Source organism: Trichechus manatus, unplaced genomic scaffold (genome assembly GCF_000243295.1).
Source record: "Trichechus manatus latirostris isolate Lorelei unplaced genomic scaffold, TriManLat1.0 scaffold00004, whole genome shotgun sequence".
Lineage (NCBI taxonomy): Eukaryota > Metazoa > Chordata > Mammalia > Sirenia > Trichechidae > Trichechus > Trichechus manatus.
This window is the reverse complement of record NW_004443940.1, coordinates 21,037,622-21,052,406: the sequence shown is the minus strand read 5'-3', so window position 1 is coordinate 21,052,406 and position 14,785 is coordinate 21,037,622. Positions and strand designations below refer to the sequence as shown.

At 40.2% G+C, this 14,785-nt stretch overlaps 1 protein-coding gene across 7 annotated transcripts in view; it reads right to left on the bottom strand.

Annotated features, from left to right (window-relative positions):
- Nucleotides 1-14,785, bottom strand: part of TFDP1 (transcription factor Dp-1) — a 266,300-nt gene that overhangs the window by 98,226 nt on the left and 153,289 nt on the right. For 5 of the 7 annotated variants that reach the window (XR_002824494.1, XR_002824496.1, XR_002824495.1 and 2 more), the window contains one exon: nucleotides 13,720-13,795. Coding sequence is in view for 4 of the 7 variants with exons in the window: in XM_023733479.1 (XP_023589247.1) it covers nucleotides 13,720-13,795 (76 nt within the window). In the remaining 3 variants the exon portion in view is untranslated. Of the gene's footprint in view, nucleotides 1-13,719; nucleotides 13,826-14,566; nucleotides 14,599-14,785 lie in introns of those variants that run through there. The other 2 variants (XM_023733519.1, XM_004369284.2) reach the window with 2 other exon arrangements.

Sequence of the window (14,785 nt, the reverse complement as noted above, 5' to 3'; positions counted from 1 at the left end):
ACCAAAAGGTGTGGAGGGTTTGGTCCCATCAGCTGGGCGAGGACGCTGGGCCATACCAAGGTCCATTGATGACTTCCTGACTACAGAAACTGAATTGGGCAGCAGCCTGGCTATAGGACACTGTCATCAGTCAAGACAAACAATTCTTGCCAGAGTGGGGGAAATAATCTATGATGTGCTACATGACAAGTCAACAACACATCTGACAGAAAGGAAAACACAATCTCCTCACAAGTGGCACTTGCAGACTGAAGAAAGAGTTAATAAAAAAATTAAAAAGGTACAGTATTTCCTTCCCTGAAGATATCCCGTCTCAAAGGAAGGAGTGCTCAAAAAATATGGACTAAATTTCCATAACCCTATGCTACTATTTACATTTATATGAACTAAGTAAAGTTTCTATGACCATATGCTACATGTTATAAATGTCATTCAAACAATGGCATATCAAGTAAGAAAGAGTAGTACTACCATCATCACACATGCGTCAAGTGGTAACTAAACATGGAAACTGAAGGTCAGAAAGCTAAGTAAAACTGTTACTGCTTTCACAGGCCCTTCTGGACTGGTCAAGATCCTTGGTATAGAATGAAATCATTCAGCATGTCCAAGAAACCAACCTCCGCACTCACTGATTCCTTATCCCTTCCTACCTCCACAAAATGAAATTTACCCTTGCAGCTCAAATGGGAGCCACTTTTCAATTCGTTAAAGAGGTTACGGCCACGTGAAGAAGCTGTTCCCCTGGGAGTGTGCTCTGCTAATACTTAAGTCTGTAGACCAGAGATTTCGAAGATCTCTGGAGTTGCAAAACCACACGAGATTGTTAAATGTTGTCACTTCCCTCCTACCCAAGCTACATGTGTATGTGGGGGGCGGGGGAGGATAGAGGGCATCCAGAGTTATCAGAAAAGGAATGCTAAAACTACCCCTATAATCCACGGCTATCTTATCTTAACTTTTAGGCCACTTTTGTGGACAATATTAAGGCAAATATTTGCCTTTTATGCTGTACAATGTCAAACAACAAGATATCTAAATTTAAAAATGATAAATTTTAGAAGGAAGCTCTAAAGTTAAGAATCTTCATGATCATATTAAATAAAGATGAACAAATACATACCAATTAACCGAATTAAGGGAAAAGAATTTAAAGTATCTAAAAATTATCTGTATTTAATTTTAGAATTCAAGGGATGAACTGAAGGTATGTTCTCCTTAGGTTTATGTCGAAATAAGTTTACTATATTTCCAACTCTTGCTGAATGGCTAAAGCAAACCTAATGTTGCTTTACAATGGACGTATTATGTTACTGTGACATGATGGACAAAGGTTTAATACCCTTAACTTATCAGATGCAAAAATCAATAGGAAATAAACACCTGAATAGAGAAATGAGCACAGGATATGTTCATCAATTCAAAGAGAAAGATAACTTTTTACAAGGAAAATAATTTCTAAACCAAAGAAATGCAAACTAAAGCAATATGCAACTTACAATTTCACCTACCAAATCGAGCAAGTTTTGTGGGCTTTCAAATTGTTATCATCAAACTCAGTGTTCAGATCAAATCCAAAAACCAAACCCACTGCCATCGAGTCGATTCTGACCCATAGTGACCCTAGAGGACAAAGGAGAACTGCCCCATAGGGCTTCCAAGATTGTAATCTTTAAGGAATCAGACTGCCACATCTTTCTCCTGGACAGCGGAACGTGGGTTCGAACCTCCGACCTTTCAGTTAGCAGCTGAGTGCTTTCACCACTGTACCACCAGGGCTTCTTCGGAAGGGTACATTAAGATGGGTGCTTCCCTACAATCTGATGGAAATAAGCATAAACTGGTATAATCTTTCTGGAAAGTAACTTGCCAGTATGTCTCTACACAAGCACACAATTACCCTTCCAGGAATTTACCCCAAGGATATCAAAATGGATTTGTACAAATACAAGAATTAACTGGAAACTACCTGAAAATCCAACAACAGGGGATTGATGAACTTCTTTTGGCATATCCATATAATGGAATACTGCAGATGCCCTCTGAATGCCACTAACTGATCTGCCAAATGAATGGCTCTCCACCCTCCTGTTAAAACACTAGTAGCGGATAGGGTGTTCTCAGACAGCCTGCTCATTTGTGCTGCAGAAAGTCCAGTCCAGGACTCCCTGCGTTCATTTCTAAACATCTATTTATGTCAGTTGCATTGTTACCGTAATTACGGAACTTTAATTAAAGGCTGATAAAGTGAGTACAAAAAGAAAGACAATTCCTCTGTCTTTTAAAAGGATTTTGTTGAATGCTTCGAAAAGGCTTGATAAAAGCAAATTGCTAAAAAAATAAGTTGCTGTTGAATTTGGAGCAGGAAAGGTAATGCTAAAAGCCTGGAAAAAAATATATAAGATCTAGGAGGTTGCGTTCATTGACTTTGAACGTGTTTTAAGTTCTCCATCCATTCTACAGAAATCAAAACTGATATTACAGGTATGCTTATGCAAGAACCTCGAACAAGTGGACACACTCTCGAAGAAAAGGCCTCCACTCTACATCCAAAAGACTGGGAAACGAATGTATATTTGAGTTTAAGGTGAAATGTTTTGTTATGTTTCATTTTTTATAATTTCCCACTTTAACTCACTTCTTTAATAACTGAACCTCTAATTCCCCAACATGTCAAATAAAATAGCTTCTAAGTAACATACAGCCACTAAAAATAAATGATTCAACATGAGGAAATACAATATATTAAAGTTAAAAAGCAGGTTAGAAATGGAATGTATAGTACACTTGTACCATTGTGAAATATGCACTTATTATATATGACTAATTAAAAATTCTGCAGGAATATACAAACACTACAAAATGTCAACAATTTCTCCAGATATGGGCTGACAGATGACTTTAATTCTCTCTTTTTGCTTTCCTTACAATTTTCCAAGTCTTCTACAACATTAATTTTATAATCAGCAAAAACATTACTTGAATTTTTTTTTCAGGAATTCAAACTTTTTTCTTGTGGAAATTTCTACTAAATGGATAATCAAAAAATGATTGTGGAAAAAAATCATTCTGACAGGTCAGCACCCCAAGGTCATTCAATAAAAACAAAAAACTACAATTTATGCTGAGAACAGACTGTAATCCCACAGAATAAGTCTGGAAATAACTGAATCTCCACTAGAGAATGAAATAGGAAGGAGGGGCAGAAGCACACCTGTCACAGGGGAGGGAGAGAGACACACATACGACAAGAGACACCCAGAGAGGGAATAAATAGGCTGGGCAGAGCCCGGGGGAAGGTTCTGGAAAAGTCTGACTCCGGATTTACCGTGTTCAGTTTTCTGATTTACAAGCATAATTACCTTCTTCCTTATTGTTTATCAAAGCTATCTGTACTGCCTCATTTTTTAAAATCCTAGGTAATGTGAGGTTATTTAATGGGAGACGAGAGTGCACAGTGAAAAGTGTGTGTGTTAAAAGATGCTACATATTTTAAATCACTGGGGATGCACAGTGGTTTTAATCCCATCAAACCAGAATTCCCTTTAAAACTGGATTGTGTAAAAACAGCATTTTGATGAACTGATGACCTGAATCCTTAGTTCAAATAACAGCTTTGATAGGAAGAAGTAGGTGCAACTCTTTATTCTGTAGTCTCAAAGTTATCTTTACCACCTTGGAACAGAGAGTCCGTGAACTGTGCAACAATTTAAAAGCCGTACTCAGCATTCACATACTAACCCGGAAGCACATTTAGGATCCTGTAAGAATCTCAAGTTAGTCACCTGGTCAATAAATATTTATTGAAGTCTTACTGTTTTCTAGGCCCTGTGCTATGTACCCACCACTCATCTTGTCAGTTTGTCATACTGTAGTGGCTTGTGTGTTGCTATGATGCTGGAAGCTATGCCACTGGTTTCAGTGGTGCTTCCAGACTAAGATGGACTAGGAAGAAAGGCCTGGCAATCTACTTCCAAAAAGTAGCCAATGAAAACCCTAGGGATCACAGAATATCGTCCAAGACTTCGACTCACTTACTTTGGACGCATCATCAGGAGGGACTGATCACTGGAAAAGGACATCATGTTTGGTAAAGTAGAGGGCCAGCAAAGGCAAGGGAAAGCCTCAGTGAAATGGACTGACATAATGGCAGCAACAATGAACTCAAATGTACCAAGGATCATGAAGATGGCATGGACCAGGCAACATTTCTACACATGGAGTCTATACATCATGAGTCAGAGTCAACTGGATGGTAACTAACAACAACAATGCTACGTACAAAGATAAAGCATTAGTACTATTTTATGACAAATACTCTAATAACTATAATTGAGTTAGAAGGTGAGTGGGGGGGGTATAGGGGGATTCATCTGATCCAACCTGTAATTCAGCAAATGCAGACATCCCTTTACCATATCCCAGAGGTCTGGCTCTTGTTCACTCCTGTTAGTGAATGACCCCCGTGCCACGGCACGGTCCATCCTCCCCACTGCCCAAGAGCCCCATTTGAAATCTACTTCTCTGCAATCCTTATGTACTGCTGCTCATTCTTTTCTCTGAGCAAAATTTAGAAATCCAGCCCCTCATGACAAATAGTAATAAAACTATACTGCAAGTAAAGCTATATATCGATTGCAAAGGTGAATTTTTTAAATGTTCCACAATAAAAAACACAATTTTTAAAGTACCAAGAACAAAGTTAAAAAAAAAAAGTGATTATGTGAAAAGTCACCTAAAGACTGTTTAAAAGTTATAATGCATCTAAAGATATGTATCAACACCAAAAGGAAATTTTCTAATTGTTTTATAATGAACGCTAAACATATTTTTTTTAAAATACCAAAAATAAAGGGCTAAAAACGAGTTGAGTTGATTATGTGAGAAAAAAGTATCATCTAAAGATGTCCTTTTCATCTTTTGAATTTTATACCAGGTGTTAGCATAATACCTTTTTTAAAGCAAGAAGTTTTAGGGGCAACAATTTTAATTAAGCTCTAATTTCTGCTTTTTGATGCTAGGTTAAAGTTCTCTGATTTCATCCCATGCAGAAAAAAATTCATCCTGAAACATGAAAAGCCTACTGTAAAAACATACATGTCAGCATAGGTTTTTTTTCCCAATATTTAAATCTGAGTGGGCTACGCTTACTACCCTCTTAATCTCAAATGTAAAGTCTTTCCTTTAAGAGGGTACTCAGAAGGAAATAGTGCACTAAATTACTGAGCTAGCATTTGTTCCCAGAATTCATCAAAGGCTGGAGGAAACAGCAGAGTTATTGCTCTGTGAGGTTTATTTCTTCAGCCCTGAATTTCATCATCTAGCTCTGTAAAGTGATAGTCAGTATATATATTTTTAGATAAGCTTGTTAGTCTCCTATTGGTATTAAACGAGGCCTCATTATATCATAACTCGAAAGCTTAGATTATATGATGTATTTTTCTTTGGTCTCCAGTTCTCAATAACACAATTTAGGGATTTTCCCATAAATTCACAGGATACAAATTGGCAGCACAGAATAGCTTCTGAAACCAAGAGACATGAACTCTGAACAGTAACTGAACATAGGCTATTACAATTTCACTTTCTCTTCCTGGGGGCAAACTGTTCAAAGTATGTGTCTACTGCACAGCCCGTGATCATATTAGGATGCACTTTATCTTTCTCCCCCATAAACGGTCAGCAGAACTTGAACGGGGTGGGGCAGGACGGCAGGAATATATACTGTATTCATGCTAAACTGCACTTTAGCATCGCTTGGCAAAAGCCTTTTGCTAAGTAACTCTCTACCTCCCTTTTTATTTACAAACCTTCATGATATTTGACAACTACAAGGATACAATATACAAACACCATGAAGTCAACGGGGGACAAGAGAGGAAAAACAAGCTTCTATGATGGGGTCCGTGGCACTTCCTCTTCACCACACTAAGGTGACACTTCTTTGCCAAGTGATTCGAGAAAGCCTGGCTTGATCAGGAAAAACTCTAGATGGAAAGCTAGAGGCACTGGTTCTAGTCACGCTCTATCACTAAGTGACCTTGACAAAGTAATGTAACCTTTCTGGGCCATACTCCCTCTTATGTAATAAGCAGGCGTTGCCCAAGATCCCTTCCAGCTCTAATTCAAGAAAACTACAACTGCTATAGAGCTCCTTTATTTTATAACTACACTTTTTCCACATGCTGAAACTGCTGACGGTGGCTACAGATTGGAAAGAAAAATAAGGGAGGGGAAGGGGGACAACCCAGGGCAGGATGGCGTGCGCGCGCACGCACGCACGCACGCGCGCGCACATACACGCACACACGCATTCTCTCTCTCATCAGTGTCGTCCATTTTTCACCTCACACAACTGTAAATTTTAACACAAGGATGTTTTTAATAATTATAATTTTTAAACCTTCTTTAAACTTAAAAACCTTAGCGTAGCCTTTCTTAACATTAAAAATGACCCATGTCTCTCCATTCTTAACATGACAAAGCCTTCCCAATCAGATTTGTGTCAATGGGATCCATGGTTTGCACAAAAATAAAATCCATAAATACCTAGTTTTATAAATCAATAAAATTAACTACATTTCTTATCTATCGAGGTGACAAAAAGTGAAAATGTCTGATGGACACCACATTGGAGGTGGGGAAACAGACGCCATGCTGGAGGAAGTATAAATCTGTGCAACCTCCTTGGAGGGCAACTTGGCATTATGTATCAAAATTTATAAAGCCCAGGCCCTTTGACCTGCTTAGAATTCTCCCCACAAGAATTCGTAAAAAGTCTTCCACATTGTAAGTCTGAGAATGGTCTTTGCAGCATCATTTGTTACCTCAAAGACATGGGAACAGCATAAACGCCCTTCATCTGGTGATAAACAGAATAGTGAAATCATGAGATAGTCACATAATGAGATACTCCCAACTGTTAAAATGGAGTAAATCTGTAGGTAGCGATGGAAAGAGCTTGTATAAAAAGTTTTAAATGACAGACTTTAGTAGTTCTCTACCAGGGTCTGTAATGATGCTCCCCACAAGGGTGTCTGCAAAGGTAAAGGGGGGGTGGTTTATTTCAGGTTGTCACAATGACTGAGGGTAGGAGGGGATGACTGGCATTCATGAGGGTGGGCCAGCGATGTTAAATGTCTTGTATCAAGAGACCATCCCACAGCAAAGAAATGTCTTACCCAAAATGCCAATACCAGCCCCAGTGAGAAAAACACTCTACCATAAATTCTGTTATACTAAATTTCTGGAAGTAACCCAAAAAATAGTAGGGGTTACTTTTCAGAAGTGGTCAGGCATGGGGGCATCCATGGTTACTTTTCATTGCATATGCTTCTATACTGTTTGAATCTTTCGTTCTTTGCCTTTCTGCTCCTCCATACATTGTATGAATAAACAAACTATGGTGATAATTTGAATTTTTTACCTTGAGTATATACCCAAACCCACTGCTGTCAAGTTGATTCTGACTCACAGAGACCCTGTAGGACAGAGCAGAACTGCCCAATAGGGCTTCCAAGGCTGTAATCTTTATGGAAGCAGACTGCCACATCTTTCTCCCGCAGAGCAGATGGTAGGGTCGAACCACTAACCCTTCGGTTAGCAGCCGAGTGCTTAACCACTGCGCCACCAGAGATCCTTCTTGAGCATATACCAATCTAATTTATATAAATGAATTTTTACATGTAAAAACAAAGGTTCTGATGTACCTGAGGACACAGGTGCCATCTTTCCTTTCTCTGCTTCCCCAGTTAGGCCTGGCTCAAGCTTCACTGAAAATAGGGATTCAAATACGCTGAGACCAGAACTGAGTATTATGGATTAACCAAGCAACCTCAACTTTCACCTACTGCCCAAGACGCATCCTTCTATTCGGTCTCTGATGGAGCTAACCAGAAGTACAGCGACTAAAGAAAGACATAGGAAGCAAAGAAAAAGGAATTATGAGAACCACCAACCTTTAGGTTAACAGCTGAGCACTAAACCACTGCACCACCAGGGCTCTTCATGAACTCCATAAGTAGCTGTGAAATGTATTACCTACTCATGCCTATTATTCTACTAGAGTTTTACGTGTACTCAAAAATACAATTATAATCTGAAGAGAAGCATTTTTTGAATAAGATTTTAGCTATAAATCACCAAGGAATTAGGGCTATTTTAATATACGGCTGGAAAATGTGGCTTGTTTGTTTTTGAAACAAAGGAATTGCATCATTCGATCTAGGTAGACATCTTTTAAATTAAGATCTATGAAATATTTGGGTATATTTTGACATAAAATATACCCAAATATATACAAAAATATTTATTATAGAAGCACCTATTATACTTTGAAAACAGAAAAATATAATATATATATGTAAAATGTATGATCTATGCCAGAGCTCATACAAACACTAGCCTATAACTTTCAACCTATACCACATTCGCGTCCTACTTTAAGGTCTTCATACACACACTACCTCTGCTTCATCCTTCAGAATTCAGTTACAACGCCACTTCTTCACAAAAGGCCTTCTCTGACCGCTTGGGCTAAGAATGCCCCGTCACATTCCCCAACCCCGTCAACACCTTGCTCTTTTCCTACATGACCCTCATCACATTTGTAGTTATATACTCATTTGGGTGAGTACTTTTCCACTAGACCATAAGCTTCATGAGACAAGGGTTAGGCTACATCTTTTTGTTCACCACCACTATATATCCCATTTGGCACATAAAACCAAAAACTTCTGACTCATGGCAACCCCAAGTGTGTCAGACCAGAACTGTGCTCCATCGGTTTTCAATGGCTGTAGCCTTTCAGAAATAGATCGCTATGCCTTTCTTATAAGGTGCCTCTGCCAAGCACTCAATAAATTCTAAATAAACATATGCATGAACAAAATAAAATGCATGCCACAGCTTTTTTTTTAAAGAGTTTCCACATTATTCATCCTATCAGAAATAACTTAGATAACAGCAGAATCTTCATCCTCACATGAAGTAAGGATAGAAATAAGCTGACCTGGCTCATGTAACGTATTAAACTGAAAGAGAGCTTTAAAAAGCATTCAAAAAAGGATAAATAACAAGCTCAGTTTTTTGGGATTTTGTGCGTGTGTGTGTGTTGATTTTTTTTTTTAGAAGACTACAAGATACTATCCTTTAGATCAAAAAGACACAGTTAATCAAGAAGTAGTCTAGAAACAGCCTTTTGCTTCTGAAAATCTTTCAGAAAGCTTTGGTCCGACCTCTCTTGATCAAAGTAGAATTACTAACTTGGCTAAACTTAGCCCCTACTCCCTAGGTTGCACAAAGGGTTTGTGCTTGAACTACTACTAACCTAAAGGTTGGTGGTCTGAAACCACTCAGCAGTACTGCAGAAGAAAGGCCTGGCAATGTTTCCACTAAGATTACAGCCAAGAAAACCCTGCGGAGCAGTGCTAGTCTGTAACTCATGAGGTCACCATGAGTCGGAATCAACTCAACAGCAGTGGGTTTGGCTTTTTGGTTTTCACTCTCTCTCCACTCCTTCTCCAGCCACAGGTCTTAAAAGACAGTACTTGTGTACTCATCTTCGCTTCTCCCTCTGCCACTAAAAACTCAGCAACACCCACCACTTCTATTACCACCTACTCAATGATACCAAAAACCTGGATCTTGACCCCCAAACTTTCTGCCGAGCACCTCACTGTTATCAAGCCATTTCCCTGGTCTTTCTGTATCTATTTTGAGAGCCATAGCTGATGTAGTCATTCAAGTTAGAAAGCTTCCAAGGCATTTTCTCCTCATCCTTCTCACCAAAACCTATCCAGTCAATCTCTCATCAGTCTCTTAAGTATGTACTCCTGCGTTTTGACCCAAAAAAAAAAAAAAAAAACACAACCGGTCGCCGTTGAGTCGATTCCAACTCATGACAACCTCATGTGTTTCAGAGTAGAACTGTGTTCCACAGAGTTTTCAATGGCTGTGACCCTTCAGAAGCAGACAGCCAGGACTTTCTTCCGAGGCACTGCTGGGCGGGTTCAAACTGCCAACCTTTTGGTTATTAGCTGAGAACTTAGCCATTTGCACCATCCAAGGATCCCATTTTGACCATCAGAGCCTTAACTCTGGCCCTCTCCTGCCTCCACAGGCTTTACACAGCCTCTTTCTTCTCTCCAGTTACGTTCCATGGAACCCCTCAGATTGCTGCAAAACTGCGGACGGGAGACACGGTGCTCTAGTCCCTAGTCCCACCCCACGGCAACCAGAGCAACTCTGCTTCCACCTATTTTTATGGACTTTTCTCTTGCACATAAGATTTCAACTTTACTTTCCACTGCTTAAAAAAATTTTAACTACTGCTCTATTTTCCCCTCCAACACTTGCTGCCAAAGTCATCTTTCCAAAACGCAAATGTCATACCCTCATTTAAAAAGAAAAAAAAAAGTTTGCTACAGAATAAAGGCCAAATTCCTTCCCGTTGGCCACAATCTGCATTTCCAGCCTGACCTCCTAGCACGCCCCTCCCAAAACCTGGGTCCCAGCCACACTGGACTTCTGTGCATTTTTGCAAGAGGGAAGGCTACTTCGCTTCTCTGCTTCTCCTCATGCTATTTCTGTCTGAAACACCCTGGTTATCCTCATCATAACACTTCCCCCCCCAAACCCTCCACTGTACAAGCTATTCATACCGCAATGGATAATCCAAAATGAACTCAAGGCAAAGCACCCAACAAGCACCCAACCATCTCCCAGCCCTTGGTCATTCCCCACTCTGGCTGACACAGCACTTTGCAGGTGTTACTTCTCCAGCAGTAATCACATGATAGTAATCCGTTTGAGTTTCTCTCCCTACAACTAGGAAGCAAGAGGCCTTAACTTATTTATATCCCCCAGAGCCTAATGCTGTACCAGGCACGTGGAAGGTCCGAATAAAGAACATATAGAATCAGTGATGACCTGGAAAACAACGAGCACTCTCCCCCTCCTTCAGTTTTTACCATATCATCAATTAAGCATCTAAGTGCGTTTAATAAAATAAAAATAAACTCTGTTCTCTGAAGCCATAAAACATAGAGACGTCCACTAACAAAGGTATCAGGGTCCAGCATCAGCGTATTTAAACAGGACTTAATTAATCTAATTGTTTATTGAGCATATACTACCTGGCCTGCATTTTTAAGGCATACAAGAACATGAGACATAGCCATTGACAAGTATACTTAGATGATAAAATTAATGTTGCGCAGCATACAGATTATCACTTTAACTTAAAAACCACAACGGGTCTAAGTGTACATTTATACATCTTCTCTACCAAATTAAACCAGAAGTGCCTGAAGACAGGTGTCCCGTCTAATATGACAAAAAACAAAAACAAACCTGTTGCTGTCAAGTCGATTCCGACTCATAGCAACCCTACAGGACAGAGCAGAGCTGCCCCATAGGGTTTCCAAAGAGCAGCTGGTGGATTTGAACTGCTGACCTTTTGGTTTGTAGCCATAGCTCTTAACCACTGAGTCACCAGGGCTCCATGAGTGAATACATAATGGTAGGAATTTGAAGCATACTGCAGGCATTCAGTACGACTTGAGATTCTTAACAGCCTTTAAACTGATGGAAAGGCATTAAAACAAATCTGTTGCCGTGCAGTCAATTCCACCTCATAGCGACCCTATAGGATAGAACAGAACCTTCTTCTAGGGTTCCAAGGCTATAATCTTTATAGAAGGAGACTGCCAGATCTTTCTCCCATTTGAACTGCCGACCTTTGGGTTAGCAGAGCACTTAACCACTGCACCACCAGGATTTCCTTTATGGAAAGGCCTAACACCCATTATTTGGTTCGAGAGATATGAATACATTTTTACTACATATATATAGTTGTGTTTCAGGCAGATGCTTTATGTCTGAGTTGCATTTCCAACTGTGTAATAAATAATAAATATCCCTGATGGAGCAGAAAGGTGGGGTGCAGAACTCAGATTCTAGTAAAAAGACCAGACTTAATGGTCTGACTGAGACTGGAGGAACACCAGAAAGCATGGCCCCCGGACTCTGTCAATCTGGAACTAAAACCATTCCCAAGGCCAACTCTTCAGACAAAGATTAGACTGGACTACGGGACATGAAATGAGACTCGTGAAGAGTGTGCTTCTTAGCTCAAGTAGATACATGAGACTAAACGGGCAGCTCCTGTCCAGAGGTGAGAGGAGAAGGCAGAGAGGGTCTGGAGCTGGTTGAATGGACATGGGAAATTAGGGGTGGAAAGGAGGAGTGTGTTGTCATAATATAGGGATAGCAATTAGGGTCACATAACAATGTATGTATAAATTTTTGTATGAGAGACTAACTTTGTAAACTTTCACTTGAACTACAATAAAAGAAAAAAAAAGAAATAAGTAAATAAATAGCCTCTTCTTACTAATGTATACAGAGAAATGCATTCTAAGAAACAGTAAGGGATATAGCTGGTGTTTAAATAAATTTAACTGATATTACAAAGTGTAGTAAAGAACTACATGACTAATAAAATAGATGTGTTTCAGGCCTAAAAGCTTGCTTCTTAAAACAAGTTTAAAAATTTCTTCAGAAGGATATTCTATGGTTTTATGACAAATACAAAACAAGCTAAAGTAATCTGCATTTTGCAGCACATTTCATTAACCACCAAAGCTCATTTTTTCTGAGGAAAAGTAGTCAAAGCCAAGTGTTAAACATTTTATCAACGTTTTAGCTTCCCACATGCTACACATAACAGGTATTGGCCTACACTGCTTACGACCTAAATTTAGGGTCATTCTGTACTTGGTAAGTGGCATGGATTGAATTGTGTCCCCCAAAAATATGTACTGTAATTCCTAACATCTATGCCTGTGATTATAATCCCATTTGGGAAAGGGTTGTCTTTTTTATGTTAATGGGCAGAATGAGTGTAAGGTGTGTATGCAATCAGTCTCTTCTGAGATATAAAAGAGATTAAACAAGCAAGCAAGAGAAGCAGAGATGGGGAAAGAGAGATGCCAAGACACATGGAAATCTCCAAGGAACCAAGAAGCAGAAGCTGAAGAAACAAGGACCTTCCTCCAGAGCTGACAGAGAAAAAAGCCCTCCCCTAGAGCCAGCGCTCTGAATTTGGACTTCTAGGCTCCTAAACTGTGAGAAAAACAAATTTCTGTTTGTTAAAGCCACACGCTTGTGGTTATTTCTGTCACAGCAGCACTAGATAACTAAGATAGCAAGTGACGCTCCAGACCTCCTGTATGGAAGATGGTCCTCAGTAAACGGGGCCCTTCTCTGCTGGACATCAGAAAAAGGGTCCAGAGCCAGCAACTGCGGAGCCCCACCACATGCTCTGCATTGTGCATTCACCACCTTCTTCACTTGTGGAATAGCCTTTAACAAAGCTATTCAAAATTATAAATTTTAAAGGTCCAAAAAGATTAAGAAAAAGTAAAATTGGTATCATTTAAGCATTATAAGCATTTATCATCAGGCATTCAAGGTTATAAAAACACAATGTAGAAAAGCAAGTCACACATCTTCATAAAGACTACTAGATTCTTTGATCTTTTTCACTTTTATCCTGTTTCATTTGCTTTAGAAGTTTAAAAAATAAACACTAGTATAGTTTACGTGTTGTCATTCTGAAATGAAGTGAGAAAACTGCAAAGAATTAGGTGCTTCGTATTTTCTTGCTATTAAAAGTTAAGGAAACATTTGTTTGTAACATGAAGCAAATATACTTACATCTTTTGCCATGTTACCAGATCCGTGAAATCAATTCTATAAATGTTCACCCTCCAGAGAAGAAACAATGATTTTTCTGGCAAGAGGGAAGGAAAAAGAAGAAATGAGTAAGAATGAAAAAGTTAATAATATGTCATATCTTAAGAGAAACATTTCCCCCACCACTACCCCAAGTGTGCTTCCAGGTAACAAGAACCTTCCTTCCCAAATGTACACACTTAATCCTGAAAGTGGAACTGGCAAGAACAACTCTCCTATACGTATGATTTTAAGTCATTTCAGCAAGTGAAACTATATTTTAAATTGGCAAACAAGCCCATAAACAACCAGGATATAGGAATTCCGTCACCTACAATCATTGCCGCAACACCCCAACTTTCTCCCCAAATCAGCCACACAAAGTCACAATGAATAAAGATAATCCCTTTACATATATGGCTGTGCTACCTTCACGTTTCTAAAGCATAATCAATGGCATAACTATACTAATGGGCACGTTCAGCTCATATACATCTCTACAGGATCAATATACCACCCCCACATTTACCCACCTAGGCACACACATACATGCACAATCCCACACATCCATCTAACAGTATAACTCTCCGTTCTGTCCCAGCAGACATACAGGCACGCAGGGAAAGCCATCCCAAAAGAACTCTTAGAGGGACTTCCCCCACCCTGGTCAATCTCCAGCTCGCTGACCCAAGCCATAGGGCAGACTGGTAACTCTGACAGGTGGGCTTCCAGAGTCACTCTAGGCAGTCCCAGGGTCCAGGGAACTGCTCTCAGCCCCCCATCCCAACCCCCACGCCCCCAGCCCGTCTGGGTCCAGGCTTTCTCTGACCTGTCACTAGGCCTCAGGAGCCACCTCCATCGAGAGGAATCTCCCTTCCCCCGCCCGCCACCGGAACCGGCAGTCCTCGGCCCGGAGCTCCCTAAAGGACCAGGTCGGTGGAAGGGTCAGCCCCTCCCCGTCCTCTCCCGAAGGCGCTCGCTGCAGGCCGGAGCCGATCCGGCCGCCGGGGTCGGGAGCGCGGGCGGCGCGCTCGGGCCCGGGACGGAG